Source organism: Balaenoptera acutorostrata, chromosome 6 (assembly GCF_949987535.1).
Source record: "Balaenoptera acutorostrata chromosome 6, mBalAcu1.1, whole genome shotgun sequence".
Classification (NCBI taxonomy): Eukaryota; Metazoa; Chordata; class Mammalia; order Artiodactyla; family Balaenopteridae; genus Balaenoptera; species Balaenoptera acutorostrata.
Window position 1 is genome coordinate 13395614 of NC_080069.1, and position 16340 is coordinate 13411953.

General features: G+C 37.4%; 1 protein-coding gene across 3 annotated transcripts in view; it reads left to right on the forward strand.

The window, feature by feature from the left end:
• The window catches only part of KCTD9 (potassium channel tetramerization domain containing 9), a 78870-nt gene that overhangs the window by 31441 nt on the left and 31089 nt on the right, over nucleotides 1–16340 (forward strand). For 2 of the 3 annotated variants that reach the window (XR_009008568.1, XM_057547904.1), the window contains exons 7-9: nucleotides 191–258; nucleotides 347–442; nucleotides 1161–1310. Coding sequence is in view for 2 of the 3 variants with exons in the window: in XM_057547904.1 (XP_057403887.1) it covers nucleotides 191–258; nucleotides 347–442; nucleotides 1161–1310 (314 nt within the window). In the remaining variant the exon portion in view is untranslated. The remainder of the gene's footprint in view (nucleotides 1–190; nucleotides 259–346; nucleotides 443–1160; nucleotides 1311–16340) is intronic. The other variant, XM_057547905.1, reaches the window with a different exon arrangement.

A 16340-nucleotide genomic window follows, 5' to 3' on the forward strand; every position in this document is an offset into this window, starting at 1 on the left:
ATTCTATATATACATATATACATATATATGTTCTAAACATTAGTTATTTTTCTTCTATATTGATGGATAGCCTACTTGTATTTCACTTCTTTTGTGAGAATTTAACTTTATAGAATTTTTTTATAAATGATTCTGTAAATATTAAAATGAATAGCATTCTATAAGAGTCAAATTGTTTTTATTATGATAGGTGTGTTAGAAGAAGCAAGATTTTTTGGTATTGACTCATTGATTGAACACCTAGAAGTGGCAATAAAGGTAAGGCTCTTTTTACATTACCCAAGTATTACATGTATTGTAGCTATCTCCCAAAATGCTCCACTGATCTGTCAATATGCTTTTCAAGAATTCTCAACCACCAGAAGATCATTCACCAATATCTCGAAAGGAATTTGTCCGATTTCTGCTAGCCACTCCAACCAAATCAGAATTGCGTTGCCAGGTAATTAAAGCAGACTTTTACATGAGTTATTCGTGTAGGCAAATCTGTGAGTAAAGTTTTAAATTCTTCTGGGAATTTTTTCTTGCCTTGTTTTCTTTTGTCATGCAAGATATATTTTAGTTATGGGTCATAGCATTGATTTAGTCCCAAAATGGTTAGACAGAAAAAGAGATGTAATAATCTTTTTTATTGTCTAATTATGCCTCATGCAGCAGTTTTTGAGTAATACACAGGAATTGCAGCAATAAAAATAAACTCAGTTGTACAGTTGTTATGTATGGTTAATCAGTGGAACATACTTTTACCTTTATGTATTATAGCACTAATGATTTTAAGAACCACAATACTCACTTTAAAAAAATAAAACGATCTTGAATTATTGAATTAATAAAATAATTTAAGTACAATCAGGTTTAATAAAAAAAATAATACTTATCAACGGGTATGTGGCCAGCAGAGATCTCTCTTTAGAAACTTCTGCACATAAATGAGGCACAGCCAGGATGCATTCTAATGTTATATGTAAGTCGAGTTTCTTTAAGGACCCATTAAGGACACTAATTTTATATATCTAAGTTCCATTTGATCATGTTTTGTAACGAACTCCAAATGACAGAACTGCCAATTACTTCTAAAAAACATGGTGGTTAGCTATTGTAATTGAATTTAATACAACACATGGTTTAAATATCGTGACAGTTTGTTTTTTTAATTTTAGGGTTTAAACTTCAGTGGTGCTGATCTTTCTCGTTTGGACCTTCGATACATTAACTTCAAAATGGCCAATTTAAGCCGCTGCAATCTTGCCCACGCTAATCTATGCTGTGCAAATCTTGAACGAGCTGATCTCTCTGGATCAGTGCTTGACGTAAGAAACATTTTTGGTTACCAAAGAAAATTAAATTTTTAGTCTATTGATCACTCAGAGCAGAAATGATATCTGTCCCTTACTGGAGCTTTTACTTGCAAACAGATAATTTACTAAGTTGATGATAAAACTGAAGGTTCTGAAAGTGAAATGGGTTGGTTTTGCAACTTTGGTATCCTTTATTAAACATAGGTCTGAAAAGTATAACAACTAATAAGAAATTAAATCTTGCAATTAGATCCTGATCTACTCAACACTTTATTTATCAGGACTTCTATTTTCAATGAATTAATAGGGTAAAGCTGGAAAGGACCTTTGAATTTTTCTCTTCAGGTTCTTTTCTGGAATAGGAAAATGTTATTGCTCCAGGGGATATGTGGCAGTTATTTTTAAATAAACATGGTATACAGCAATCTGTGTAAGTTAGCATCTCAGTGGCTCTCCCCCTCAACCTATATTCATATGTGTTTACATACATATACGTGTGTGTGTACATATGTATATGCATGTATTTGTGTAGCAGTTACCTGTGTTAGTTTGAGGTTAGAGGATATATGTAAAACCAGCTGTGAAATCTAATTTCTAAGAACTTTCAGTTCCTTAATATCAAGGACCATGTCTGTGTGCCTTTTGAGTTAATAACACCTAATATAGTACCTTGCCTTTAGTAGTCACTGAATAAATGTTTATTGAATTTTTTTTGGCATTTTAAAAATATTTATTTTATTTATTTATTTTTAACATCTTTATTGGAGTATAATTGCTTTACAATGGTGTGTTACTTTCTGCTTTATAACAAAGTGAATCAGTTATACATATACATATGTTCCCATATCTCTTCCCTCTTGCATCTCCCTCCCTCCCACCCTCCCTATCCCACCCCTCTAGGTGGTCACAAAGCACCGAGCTGATCTCCCTGTGCTATGGGGCTGCTTCCCACCAACTATCTGTTTTACGTTTGGTAGTGTATGTATGTCCATGCCACTCTCTCACTTTGTCACATCCCACCCTTCCCCCTCCCCATATCCTCAAGTCCATTCTCTAGTAGGTCTGTGTCTTTATTCCCGTCTTGCCACTAGGTTCTTCATCACCTTTTTTTTTTTTTCCCCTTAGATTCCATATATATGTGTTAGCATACTGTATTTGTTTTTCTCTTTCTGACTTACTTCACTCTTTATGACAGACTCTAACTCCATCCACCTCACTACAAATAACTCCATTTCGTTTCTTTTTATGGCTGAGTAATATTCCATTGTATATATGTGCCACATCTTCTTTATCCATTCATCCGATGATGGACATTTAGGTTGCTTCCATGTCCTGGCTATTGTAAATAGAGCTGCAGTGAACATTTTGGTACATGACTCTTTTTGAATTATGGTTTTCTCAGGGTATATGCCCACTAGTGGGATTGCTGGGTCATATGGTAGTTCTATTTTGAGTTTTTTAAGGAACCTCCATACTGTTCTCCATAGTAGCTGTATCAATTACCATTCCCACCAACAGTGCAAGAGTGTTCCCTTTTCTCCACACCCTCTCCAGCATTTATTGTTTCTAGATTTTTTGATGATGGCCATTCTGACTGGTGTGAGATGATATCTCATTGTAGTTTTGATTTCTAATCAAAATGTAGTTTTGCATTTCTCTAATGATTAATGATGTTGAGCATTCTTTCATGTGTTTGTTGGCAATCTGTATATCTTCTTTGGAGAAATGTCTGTTTAGGTCTTCAGCCCATTTTTGGATTGGGTTGTTTGTTTTTTTGTTATTGAGCTGCATGAGCTGCTTGTAAATTTTGGAGATTAATCCTTTGTCAGTTGCTTCATTTGCAAATATTTTCTCCCATTCTGAGGGTTGTCTTTTGGTATTGTTTATGGTTTCCTTTGCTGTGCAAAAGGTTTTAAGTTTCACTAAATTCCATTTGTTTATTTTTGTTTTTATTTCCATTTCTCTAGGAGCTGGGTCAAAAAGGATCTTGCTGTGATTTATGTCATAGAGTGTTCTGCCTATGTTTTCCTCTAAGAGTTTGATAGTGTCTGGCCTTACATTTAGGTCTTTAATCCATTTTGAGTTTATTTTTGTGTATGGTGTTAAGGAGTGTTCTAATTTCATACTTTTACATGTAGCTGTCCAGTTTTCCCAGCACCACTTATTGAAGAGGCTGTCTTTTCTCCACTGTATATGCTTGCCTCCTTTATCAAAGATAAGGTGACCATATGTGCGTGGGTTTATCTCTGGGCTTTCTCTCCTATTCCATTGATCTATATTTCTGTTTTTGTGCCAGGACCATACTGTCTTGATTTCTGTAGCTTTGTAGTATAGTCTGAAGTCAGGGAGCCTGATTACTCCAGCTCCATTTTTCGTTCTCAAGATTGCTTTGGCTATTCAGGGTCTTTTGTGTTTCCATACAAATTGTGAAATTTTTTATTGTAGTTCTGTGAAAAATGCCAGTGGTAGTTTGATAGGGATTGCATTGAATCTGTAGATTGCTTTGGGTAGTGGAGTCATTTTCACAATGTTGATTCTTCCAATCCAAGAACATGGTATATCTCTCCATCTATTTGTATCATCTTTAATTTCATCAGTGTCTTATAATTTTCTGCATACAGGTCTTTTGTCTCCTTAGGTAGGTTTATTCCTAGATATTTTATTCTTTTTGTTGCAATGGTAAATGGGAGTGTTTTCTTAATTTCACTTTCAGATTTTTCATCATTAGTGTATAGGAATGCAAGAGATTTCTGTGCATTAATTTTTTTTTTTTTTTTCATATTCTTTTCCATTATGGTTTATTACAGGATATTGAATATATTTCCCTGTTCTGTATAGTAGGACCTTGTTGTTTATCTATTTTATGTATAGTAGTGCGTATCTGTTAATCCCAAACTCCTAATTTATCCTCCCCCCGCCCTTTCCCCTTTGGTAACCGTAAGTTTGTTTTCTATGTCTGTGAGTCTGTTTCCGTTTTGTATATAAGTTCATTTGTATCTTCTTTTTTTTTTTTTTTTTCCTTGTGGGATTTTTTTTTTTTAATTCAGACAGAAAGTCACAAAAATTATACTCATCCTCATCAGTTCACTCAGTCCCATGTAATTAATTTCTTTTTTTTCATCTTGATCTTTTGTTAGCAGTTTTATGAGTTCATCAGTTTTTCATTAGAGTTCTGAAAATGCTTATTCATTCAGTTCAGCAGTACAGTCAGTTACCAGAAACCTGTACTTGTCAGAGTCTTTTCCATGAATTTCTTGAAGATGAAACTCTTTTATAGGAACATATTTGCAAAATCATCAGAGTACACCCAGAACTGTCTGTAAATGACAAAAGACTTAAAAATGACCATGGTTAAAGATTTGATGAAAGTTCATAATAATGCAGTTGACAAGAAAATTAGTTATTTCTGAGATATACATTTTAAAGTAATAACTAGGATTATTACTTATAACATTATACCAGAACATATAAGATTTTTAGACGTTTCCTGTAATGTCTGAAACATTTATATTAACATATTTCCATACATATTTCCATACAAATACAAATATAAGATTTTTAGAAATTTCATGTAATGTCTGAAACATTTATATTAACATATTTCCATACATATTTCCATACAAATACAAGATTTTTAGAAATTTCATGTAATGTCTGAAACATTTATATTAACATATTTCCATACATATTTCCATACAAATACAAATATAAGATTTTTAGAAATTTCATGTAATGTCTGAAACATTTATATTAACATATTTCCATACATATTTCCATACAAATATAAGATTTTTAGAAATTTCATGTAATGTCTGAAACATTTATATTAACATATTTCCATACATATTTCCATACAAATACAAGATTTTTAGAAATTTCATGTAATGTCTGAAACATTTATATTAACATATTTCCATACATATTTCCATACAAATACAAATATAAGATTTTTAGAAATTTCATGTAATGTCTGAAACATTTATATTAACATATTTCCATACATATTTCCATACAAATATAAGATTTTTAGAAATTTCATGTAATGTCTGAAACATTTATGTTAACATATTTCCATACATATTTCCATACAAATACAAGATTTTTAGAAATTTCATGTAATGTCTGAAACATTTATATTAACATATTTCCATACAAATAACCCAATGAAAGTTTAGTATTAGTTGTTTTGTTTGTTTTTTTATACTGCAGGTTCTTATTAGGCATCAGTTTTATACACATCAGTGTATACATGTCAATCCCAATCGCCCAATTCAGCACATCACCATCCCCACCTCATCGCAGTTTTCCCCCCTTGGTGTCCATATGTCCATTCTCTACATCTGTGTCTCAACTTCTGCCCTGCAAACTGGCTCATCTGTACCATTTTTCTACGTTCCACATACATGCATTAACATACGATATTTGTTTTTCTCTTTCTGACTTACTTCACTCTGTATGACAGTCTCTAGATCCATCCACTTCTCAACAAATGACTCAATTTCGTTCCTTTTTATGGCTGAATAATATTCCATCGTATATATGTACCACAACTTCTTTATCCATTCGTCTGTTGATGGGCATTTAGGTTGCTTCCATGACCTGGCTATTGTAAATAGTGCTGCAATGAACATTCGGGTGCACGTGTCTTTTTGAATGACGGTTTTCTCTGGGTATATGCCCAAGTAGTGGGATTGCTGGGTCATATGGTAATTCTATTTTTAGTTTTTTAAGGAACCTCCATATTGTTCTCCATAGTGGCTGTATCAATTTACATTCCCACCAACAGTGCAAGAGGGTTCCCTTTTCTCCACACCCTCTCCAGCATTTGTTGTTTGTAGATTTTCTGATGATGCCCATTCTAACAGGAGTGAGGTGATACCTCATTGTAGTTTTGATTTGCATTTCTCTAATAATTAGTGATGTTGAGCATCTTTTCATGTGCTTCGTGGCCATCTGTATGTCTTCTTTGGAGAAATGTCTATTTAGGTCTTCTGCCCATTTTTGGATTGGGGTGTTTGTTTCTTTGATATTGAGCTGAATGAGCTGTTTATATATTTTGGAGATTAATCCTTTGTCCGTTGATTCATTTGCAAATATTTTCTCCCATTCTGAGGGTTGTCTTTTCGTCTTGTTTATGGTTTCCTTTGCTGTGCAAAAGCTTTGAAGTTTCATTAGGTCCCACTTGTTTATTTTTGTTTTTATTTCCATTACTCTAGGAGGTGGATCGAAAAAGATCTTGCTGTGATTTATGTCAAAGAGTGTTCTTCCTATGTTTTCCTCTAAGAGTTTTATAGTGTCCAGTCTTATATTTAGGTCTCTAATCCATTTTGAGTTTATTTTTGTGTATGGTGTTAGGGAGTATTCTAATTTCATTCTTTTACATGTGGCTGTCCAGTTTTCCCAGCACCACTTATTGAAGAGACTGTCTTTTCTCCATTGTATATCTTTGCCTCCTTTGTCATAGATTAGTTGACCATAGGTGCGTGGGTTAATCTCTGGGCTTTCTATCTTGTTCCATTGATCTATGTTTCTGTTTTTGTGCCAGTACCATATTGTCTTGATTACTGTAGCTTTGTAGTATAGTCTGAAGTCAGGGAGTCTGATTCCTCCAGCTCCATTTTTTTGCCTCAAGACTGCTTTGGCTATTCGGGGTCTTTTGTGTCTCCATACAAATTTTAAGATGATTTGTTCTAGCTCCGTAAAAAATGCCATTGGTAATTTGATAGGGATTGCATTGAATCTGTAGATTGCTTTGGGTAGTATAGTCATTTTCACAATGTTGATTCTTCCAATCCAAGAACATGGTATATCTCTCCATCTGTTGGTATCATCTTTAATTTCTTTCATCAGTGTCTTATAGTTTTCTGCATACAGGTCTTTTGTCTCCCTAGGTAGGTTTATTCCTAGGTATTTTATTCTTTTTGTTGCAATGGTAAATGGGAGTGTTTCCATAATTTCTCTTTCAGATTTTTCATCATTAGTGTATAGGAATGCAAGAGATTTCTGTGCATTAATTTTGTAACCTGCAACTTTACCATATTCATTAATTAGCTCTAGCAGTTTTCTGGTGGCAGTTTTAGGATTCTCTATGTATAGTATCATGTCATCCGCAAACAGTGACAGTTTTACTTCTTCTTTTCCAATTTGTATTCCTTTTATTTCTTTTTCTTCTCTGATTGCCGTGGCTAGGACTTCCAGAACTATGTTGAATAATAGTGGTGAGAGTGGACATCCTTGTCTCGTTCCTGATCTTAGAGGAAATGCTTTCAGTTTTTCACCATTGAGAATGATGTTTGCTGTGGGTTTGTCATATATGGCCTTTATTATGTTGAGGTAGGTTCCCTCTATGCCCACTTTCTGGAGAGTTTTTATCATAAATGGGTGTTGAATTTTGTCAAAAGCTTTTTCTGCATCTATTGAGATGATCATATGGTTTTTATTCTTCAATTTGTTAATATGGTGTATCACATTGATTGATTTTCGTATATTGAAGAATCCTTGCATCCCTGGGATAAATCCCACTTGATCGTGGTGTATGATCCTTTTAATGTGTTGTTGGATTCTGTTTGCTAGTATTTTGTTGAGGATTTTTGCATCTATATTCATCAGTGATATTGGTCTGTAATTTTCTTTTTTTGTAGTGTCTTTGTCTGGTTTTGGTATCAGGGTGATGGTGGCCTCATAGAATGAGTTTGGGAGAGTTCCTTCCTCTGCAATTTTTTGGAAGAGTTTGAGAAGGATGGGTGTTAGCTCTTCTCTAAATGTTTGATAGAATTCACCTGTGAAGCCATCTGGTCCTGGACTTTTGTTTGTTGGAAGATTTTTAATCACAGTTTCAATTTCATTACTTGTGATTGGTCTGTTGATATTTTCTGTTTCTTCCTGATTCAGTCTTGGAAGGTTATACCTTTCTAAGAATTTGTCCATTTCTTCCAGGTTGTCCATTTTATTGGCATAAAGTTGCTTGTAGTAGTCTCTTAGGATGTTTTGTATTTCTGCGGTGTCTGTTGTAACTTCTCCTTTTTCATTTCTGATTTTATTGATTTGAGTCCTCTCCCTCTTTTTCTTGATGAGTCTGGCTAATGGCTTATCAATTTTGTTTATCTTCTCAAAGAACCAACTTTTAGTTTTATTGATCTTTGCTATTGTTTTCTTTGTTTCTATTTCATTTATTTCTGCTCTGATCTTTATGATTTCTTTCCTTCTGCTAACTTTGGGTTTTGTTTGTTCTTCTTTCTCTAGTTTCTTTAGGTGTAAAGTTAGATTGTTTACTTGAGATTTTTCTTGTTTCTTTAGGTAGGCTTGTATAGCTATAAACTTCCCTCTTAGAACCGCTTTTGCTGCATCCCATAGGTTTTGGGTCGTCGTGTTTTCATTGTCATTTGTCTCTAGGTATTTTTTTATTTCCTGTTTGATTCCTTCAGTGATCTCTTGGTTATTTAGTAACGTATTGTTTAGCCTCCATGTGTTTGTCTTTTTTACGTTTTTTTCCCTGTAATTCATTTCTAATCTCATAGCGTTGTGGTCAGAAAAGATGCTTGATATGATTTCAATTTTCTTAAATTTACTGAGGCTTGATTTGTGACCCAAGATGTGATCTATCCTGGAGAATGTTCCGTGTGCACTTGAGAAGAACGTGTAATCTGCCGTTCTTGGATGGAATGTCCTATATATATCAATTAAATCTATCTGGTCTATTGTGTCATTTAAAGCTTCTGTTTCCTTATTTATTTTCATTTTGGATGATCTGTCCATTGGTGTAAGTGAGGTGTTAAAGTCCCCCACTATTATTGTGTTACTGTCGATTTCCTCTTTTATAGCTGTTAGCAGTTGCCTTATGTATTGAGGTGCTCCTATGTTGGGTGCATATATATTTATAATTGTTATATCTTCTTCTTGGATTGATCCCTGGATCATTATGTAGTGTCCTTCCTTGTCTCTTGTAACATTCTTTATTTTAAAGTCTATTTTATCTGATATGAGTATAGCTACTCCAGCTTTCTTTTGATTTCCATTTGCATGGAATATCTTTTTCCATCCCCTCACTTTCAGTCTGTATGTGTCCCTAGGTCTGAAGTGGGTCTCTTGTAGACAGAATATATATGGGTCTTGTTTTTGTATCCATTCAGCCAGTCTATGTCTTTTGGTTGGGGCATTTAATCCATTCACGTTTAAGGTAATTATCGATATGTATGTTCCTATGACCATTTTCTTAATTGTTTTGGGTTTGTTTTTGTAGGTCCTTTTCTTCTCTTGTGTTTCCCACTTAGAGAAGTTCCTTTAGCATTTGTTGTAGAGCTGGTTTGGTGGTGCTGAATTCTCTTAGCTTTTGCTTGTCTGTAAAGCTTTTGATTTCTCCATCAAATCTAAATGAGATCCTTGCTGGGTAGAGTAATCTTGGTTGTAGGTTCTTCCCTTTCATCACTTTAAGTATTTCATGCCACTCCCTTCTGGCTTGCAGAGTTTCTGCTGAGAAATCAGCTGTTAACCTTATGGGGGTTCCCTTGTATGTTATTTGTCGTTTTTCCCTTGCTGCTTTCAATAATTTTTCTTTGTCTTTAATTTCTGCCACTTTGATTACTATGTGTCTCGGCGTGTTTCTCCTTGGGTTTATTCTGTATGGGACTCTCTGCGCTTCCTGGACTTGGGTGGCTATTTCCTTTCCCATGTTAGGGAAGTTTTCGATTATAATCTCTTCAAATATTTTCTCTGGTCCTTTCTCTCTCTCTTCTCCTTCTGGGACCCCTATAATGCGAATGTTGTTGCGTTTAATGTTGTCCCAGAGGTCTCTTAGGCTGTCTTCATTTCTTTTTATTCTTTTTTCTTTAGTCTGTTCCGCAGCAGTGAATTCCACCATTCTGTCTTCCAGGTCACTTATCCGTTCTTCTGCCTCAGTTATTCTGCTATTGATTCCTTCTAGTGTAGTTTTCATTTCAGTTATTGTATTGGTCATCTCTGTTTGTTTGTTCTTTAATTCTTCTAGGTCTTTGTTAATCATTTCTTGCATCTTCTCAATCTTTGCCTCCATTCTTATTCCGAGGTCCTGGATCATCTTCACTATCATTATTCTGAATTCTTTTTCTGGAAGGTTGCCTATCTCCACTTCATTTAGTTGTTTTTCTGGGGTTTTTTCTTGTTCCTTCATCTGGTACATAGCCCTCTGCCTTTTCATCTTCTCTGTCTTTCTGTAACTGTGGTTTTTGGTCCACAGGCTGCAGGATTGTAGTTTTTCTTACTTCTGTTGTCTGCCCTCTGGTGGTTGAGGCTATCTAAGAGGCTTGATGGGAGGCTCTGGTGGTGGGTAGAGCTCTCTGTGCATTAATTTTGTATCCTGCTACTTTACCAAATTCATTGATTAGCTCTACTAGTTTTCTGGTAGCATCTTTAGGATTCTCTATGTATAGTATCATGTCATCTGCAAACAGTGACAGCTTTACTTCTTCTTTTCCGATTTGTATTCCTTTTATTTCTTTTTCTTCTCTGATTGCTGTGGCTAAAGCTTCCAAAACTATGTTTAATAATAGTGGTGAGAGTGGACCACCTTGTCTTGTTCCTGATCTTAATGGAAATGGTTTCAGTTTTTCACCATTGAGGATGAGGTTGGCTGTGCGTTTGTCATATATGGCCTTTATTATGTTGAGGAAAGTTCCCTCTTTGCCTACTTTCTGCAGGGCTTTTATCATAAATGGGTGTTGAATTTTGTCAAAAGCTTTCTCTGTATCTATTGAGATCATCATGTGGTTTTTCTCCTTCAATTTGTTAGTATGGTGTATCACGTTGATTGATTTGCGTATATTGAAGAATCCTTGCATTCCTGGAATAAACCCCACTTGATCATGGTTTATGATCCTTTTAATGTGCTTTTGGATTCTGTTTGCTAGTATGTTTTGAGGATTTTTGCATCTTATGTTCATCAGTGATATTGGCCTGTAGTTTTCTTTCTTTGTGACATCTTTTTTTTTTTTTAATTATTTGACAAACTTCTTTACCACAAGCTATTTATTTATTTATTTATTTATTCCTGGCTGTATTGGGTCTTCGTTTCTGTGCAAGGGCTCTCTCCAGTTGCGGCAAGTGGGGGCCACTCCTCATCACGGTGCGTGGGCCTCTCACCATCATGGCCTCTCCTGTTGTGGAGCACAGGCTCCAGACGCGCAGGCTCAGCAATTGTGGCTCACGGGCCCAGCCGCTCCGTGGCATGCGGGATCCTCCCAGACCAGGGCTCGAACCTGTGTCCCCCACACTGGCAGGCAGACTCCTAACCACTGCGCCACCAGGGAAGCCCTCTTTGTGACATCTTTGTCTGGTTTTGGTATCAGGGTGATGGTGGCCTCGTAGAATGAGTTGGGGAGTGTTCCTCCCTCTGCAATATTTTGGAAGAGTTTGAGAAGGATAGGTGTTAGCTCTTCTCTAAATGTTTGGTAGAATTTGCCTGTGAAGCCATCTGGTCCTGGGCTTTTGTTTGTTGGAAGATTTTTAATCACAGTTTCAATTTCAGTGCTTGTGATTGGTCTGTTCATATTTTCTGTTTCTTCCTGGTTCAGTCTCGGCAGGTTGTGCATTTCTAAGAATTTGTCCATTTCTTCCAGATTGTCCATTTTATTGGCATATAGTTGCTTGTAGTACTCTCTCATGATCGTTTGTATTTCTGCAGTGTCACTTGTTACTGCTCCTTTTTCATTTCTAATTCTATAGATTTGAGTCTTCTCCCTTTTTTTCTTGATGAGTCTGGCTAATGGTTTATCAATTTTGTTTACCTTCTCAAAGAACCAGCTTTTAGTTTTATTGATCTTTGCTATTGTTTCCTTCATTTCTTTTTCATTTATTTCTGATCTGATCTTTATGATTTCTTTCCTTCTGCTAACTTTGGGGTTTTCTTGTTCTTCTTTCTCTAATTGTTTTAGGTGCAAGGTTAGGTTGTTTATTTGAGATGTTTCCTGTTTCTTGAGGTAGGCTTGTATTGCTATAAAATTCCCTCTTAGAACTGCCTTTGCTGCATCCCATAGGTTTTGGGTCGTCATGTCTCCGTTGTCATTTGTTTCTAGGTTTTTTTTTTTTTTTAAACGCATTGTTTACTCTATTTATTTATTTATTTTTGGCTGTGTTGGGTCTTCGTTTCTGTGGGAGGGCTCTCTCTAGTTGTGGCAAGCGGGGGCCACTCTTCATCGCGGTGCGCGGGCCTCTCACTGTCGCGGCCTCTCTTGTTGCGGAGCACAGGCTCCAGACGCGCAGGCTCAGTAGTTGTGGCTCACGGGCTCAGTCGCTCCGCGGTATGTGGGATCTTCCCAGACCAGGGCTCGAACCCGTGTGTCCTGCATTGGCAGGCAGATTCTCAACCATTGCGCCACCAGGGAAGCCCTGTTTCTAGGTATTTTTTGATTTCCCCTTTGATTTCTTCAGTGATCACTTCATTATTAAGTAGTGTATTGTGTACCCTCCACGTGTTTGTATTTTTTACAGATCTTTTCCTGTAATTGATATCTAGTCTCATAGCATTGTGGTCGGAAAAGACACTTGATACGATTTCAATTTTCTTAAATTTACCAAGGCTTGATTTGTGACCCAAGATATGATCTATCCTGCAGAATGTTCCATGAGCACTTGAGAAAAATGTGTATTCTGTTGTTTTTGGGTGGAATGTCCTATAAATATCAGTTAAGTCCATCATGTTTAATGTATCATTTAAAGCTTGTGTTTCCTTATTTATATTCATTTTGGATGATCTGTCCATTGGTGAAAGTGGGGTGTTAAAGTCCCCTACTATGATTGTGTTACTGTCGATTTCCCCTTTTATGGTTGTTAGTATTTGCCTTATATATTGAGGTGCTCCTATATTGGCTGCATAAATATTTACAATTGTTATATCTTCTTGAATCGATCCCTTGATCATTATATAGTGTCCTTCTTTGTCCCTTGTAATAGTCTTTATTTTAAAGTCTATTTTGTCTGATATGAGTATTGCTACTCCAGCTTTTTTTTGATTTCCATTTGCATGGAATATCTTTTTCCATCACCTCACTTTCAATCTGTATGTGTCCCTAGGTCTGAAGTGGGTCTCTTGTAGACAGCATATATACGGATCTTGTTTTTGTATCCATTCAGCCAGTCTGTGTCTTTTGGTGGGAGCATTTAATCCACTTACATTTAAGGTAATTATCGATATGTATGTTCCTATTCCCATTTTCTTAAATGTTTTGTGTTTGTTATTGTAGGTGTTTTCCTTCTCTTGTGTTTCTTGCCTAGAGAAGTTCCTTTAGCATTTGTTATAAAGCTGGTTTGGTGGTGCTGAATTCTCTCAGCTTTTGCTTGTCTGTAAAGGTTTTAATTTCTCCATCACATCTGAATGAGATCCTTGCTGGGTAGAGTAATCTTGGTTGTAGGTTTTTCTCCTTCATCACTTTAAATATGTTCTGCCACTCCCTTCTGGCTTGCAGAGTTTCTGCTGAAAGATCAGCTGTTAACCTTATGGGGATTCCCTTGTGTGTTATTTGTTGTTTTTCCCTTGCTGCTTTTAATATGTTTTCCTTATATTTAATTTTTGATAGTTTAATTAATATGTGTCTTGGCATGTTTCTCTTTGGATTTATCCTGTATGGGACTCTCTGTGCTTCCAGGACTTGATTAACTATTTCCTTTCCCATATTAGGGAAGTTTTCAACTATAATCTCTTCAAATATTTTCTCAGTCCCTTTCTTTTTCTCTTCTTCTTCTGGGACCCCTATAATTCGAACGTTGGTGCATTTAATGTCGCAGAGGTCTCTGAGACTGTCCTCAGTTCTTTTCATTTTTTCTTTATTCTGCTCTGCAGTAGTTATTTCCACTATTTTATCTTCCAGGTCACTTATCCGTTCTTCTGCCTCAGTTATTCTGCTATTGATCCCTTCTAGAGTATTTTTAATTTCATTTATTGTGTTTTTCATCGTTGCTTGGTTCCTCTTTAGTTCTTCTATGTCCTTGTTAAATATTTCATGCATTTTGTCTATTCTATTTCCAAGATTTTGGATCATCTTTACTATCATTATTCTGAATTCTTTTTCAGGTAGACTGCCTATTTCCTCTTCATATGTTAGGTCTGGTGTGGTTTTACCTTGATCCTTCATCTGCTGTGTGTTTTTCTGTCTTCTCATTTTGCTTATCTTACTGTGTTTGGGGTCTCCTTTTCGCAGGCTGCAGGTTCGTACTTCCTGTTGTTTTTGGTATCTGTCCCCAGTGGCTAAGGTTGGTTCAGTAGGGTGTGTAGGCTTCCTGGTGGAGGGGACTAGTGCCTGTGTTCTGCTGGATGAGGCTGGATCTTGTCTTTCTGGTGGGCACGTCCACGTCTGGTGGTGTGTTTTGGGGTGTCTGTGGCCTTATTATGATTTTAGGCAGCCTCTCTGCTGATGGATGGGGCTGTGTTCCTGTCTTGCTAGTTGTTTGGCATAGGGTGTCCAGCACTATAGCTTGCTGGTCGTTGAGTGAAGCTGGGTCTTGGTGTTGAGATGGAGATGTCTGGGAGATTTCGTCGTTCAGTATTACGTGAAACTGGGAGGTCTCTTGTGGACCAGTGTCCGGAAGGTGGCTCTCCCACCTCAGAGGCACAGTCCTGATGCCTGGCTGGAGCACCAATAGCCTTTCATCCACACTGCCCAGAATAAAAGGGAGGAAAAATAGAAAGAATAAAAAAGGAAAGAGGATAAAATAAAATACAGTAATATAAAATAAAATAGTTATTAAAATAAAAAATACGGCTTCCCTGGTGGCGCAGTGGTTGAGAATCTGCCTGCCAATGCAGGGAACACGGGTTCGAGCCCTGGTCTGGGAAGATCCTGCATGACAAGGAGCGGCTGGGCCCGTGAGCCACAGTTACGGAGCCTGTGCGTCTGGAGCCTGTTTCTCTGGAACAAGAGAGGCCGCGATAGTGAGAGGCCTGCGCACCGCGATGAAGAGTTCCCCCCGCTTGCTGCAACTAGAGAAAGCCCTTGCACAGAAACAAAGACCCAACACAGCCATAAAAATAAATAAATAAATTTAAAAATAAATAAATTTAAAAAATAAAAAATAGTTATTAAGAAAAAAAAAACGGACGGACAGAATCTTAGGACAAATGGTGAAAGCAAAGCTATACAGACAAGGGCTTCCCTTGTGGCGCAGTGGTTGAGAGTATGCCTGCCAATGCAGGGGACACAGGTTCGAGCCTTGGTCTGGGAAGATCCCACATGCCGCGGAGCAACTAAGCCCGTGTGCCACAACTACTGAGCCCGCGCGTCTGGAGCCTGTGCTCCACAGCAAGAGAGGCCGCGATAGAGGCCCGCACACCGCGATGAAGAGTGGCCCCTGCTTGCTGCAACTGGAGAAAGCCCTCGCACAGAAACGAAGACCCAACACAGCCAAAAATAAATAAATAAATAAATAGATTAAAAAGTGAAATTCTAAAAAAAAAAAAAAAAAAAAAAAGCCATACAGAGAAAATCTCACACAGAATCATACACATACACACTCACAAAAAGAGGAAAAGGGGAAAAAATAATATATCTTGCTCCCAAAGTCCACCTCTTCAATTTGGGATGATTCATTGTCTATTCAGGTATTCCACAGATGCAGGTACATCAAGTTGTTTGTGGAGATTTAATCCTCTGCTCCTGAGGCTGCTGGGAGAAATTTCCCTTTCTCTTCCTTGTTCGCACAGCTCCTGGGTTTCAGCTTTGGATTTGGACCCGCCTCTGCGAGTAGGTCGCCTGAGGGTGTCTGTTCTTCGCTCAGACAGGACGGGTTTAAAGGAGCAGCTGCTTCAGGGGCTGGCTCACTCAGGCCGGGGGGAGGGAGGGGTACAGAGGAGGCGGGGCGAGCCTGCAGCGGCCGAGGCCGGCGTGACGTTGCACCAGCCTGAGGCGCGCAGTGCATTCTCCCGGGGAAGTTGTCCCTGGATCCCGGGACCCCGGCAGTGGCGGGCTGCACCGGCTCCCGGGAGGGGCGGTGTGGAGAGTGACCTGTGCTCGCACACAGGCTTCTTGGTGGCAGCAGCAGCAGCCTTAGCGTCTCATGCCCGTCTCTGGGGTCTGTGCT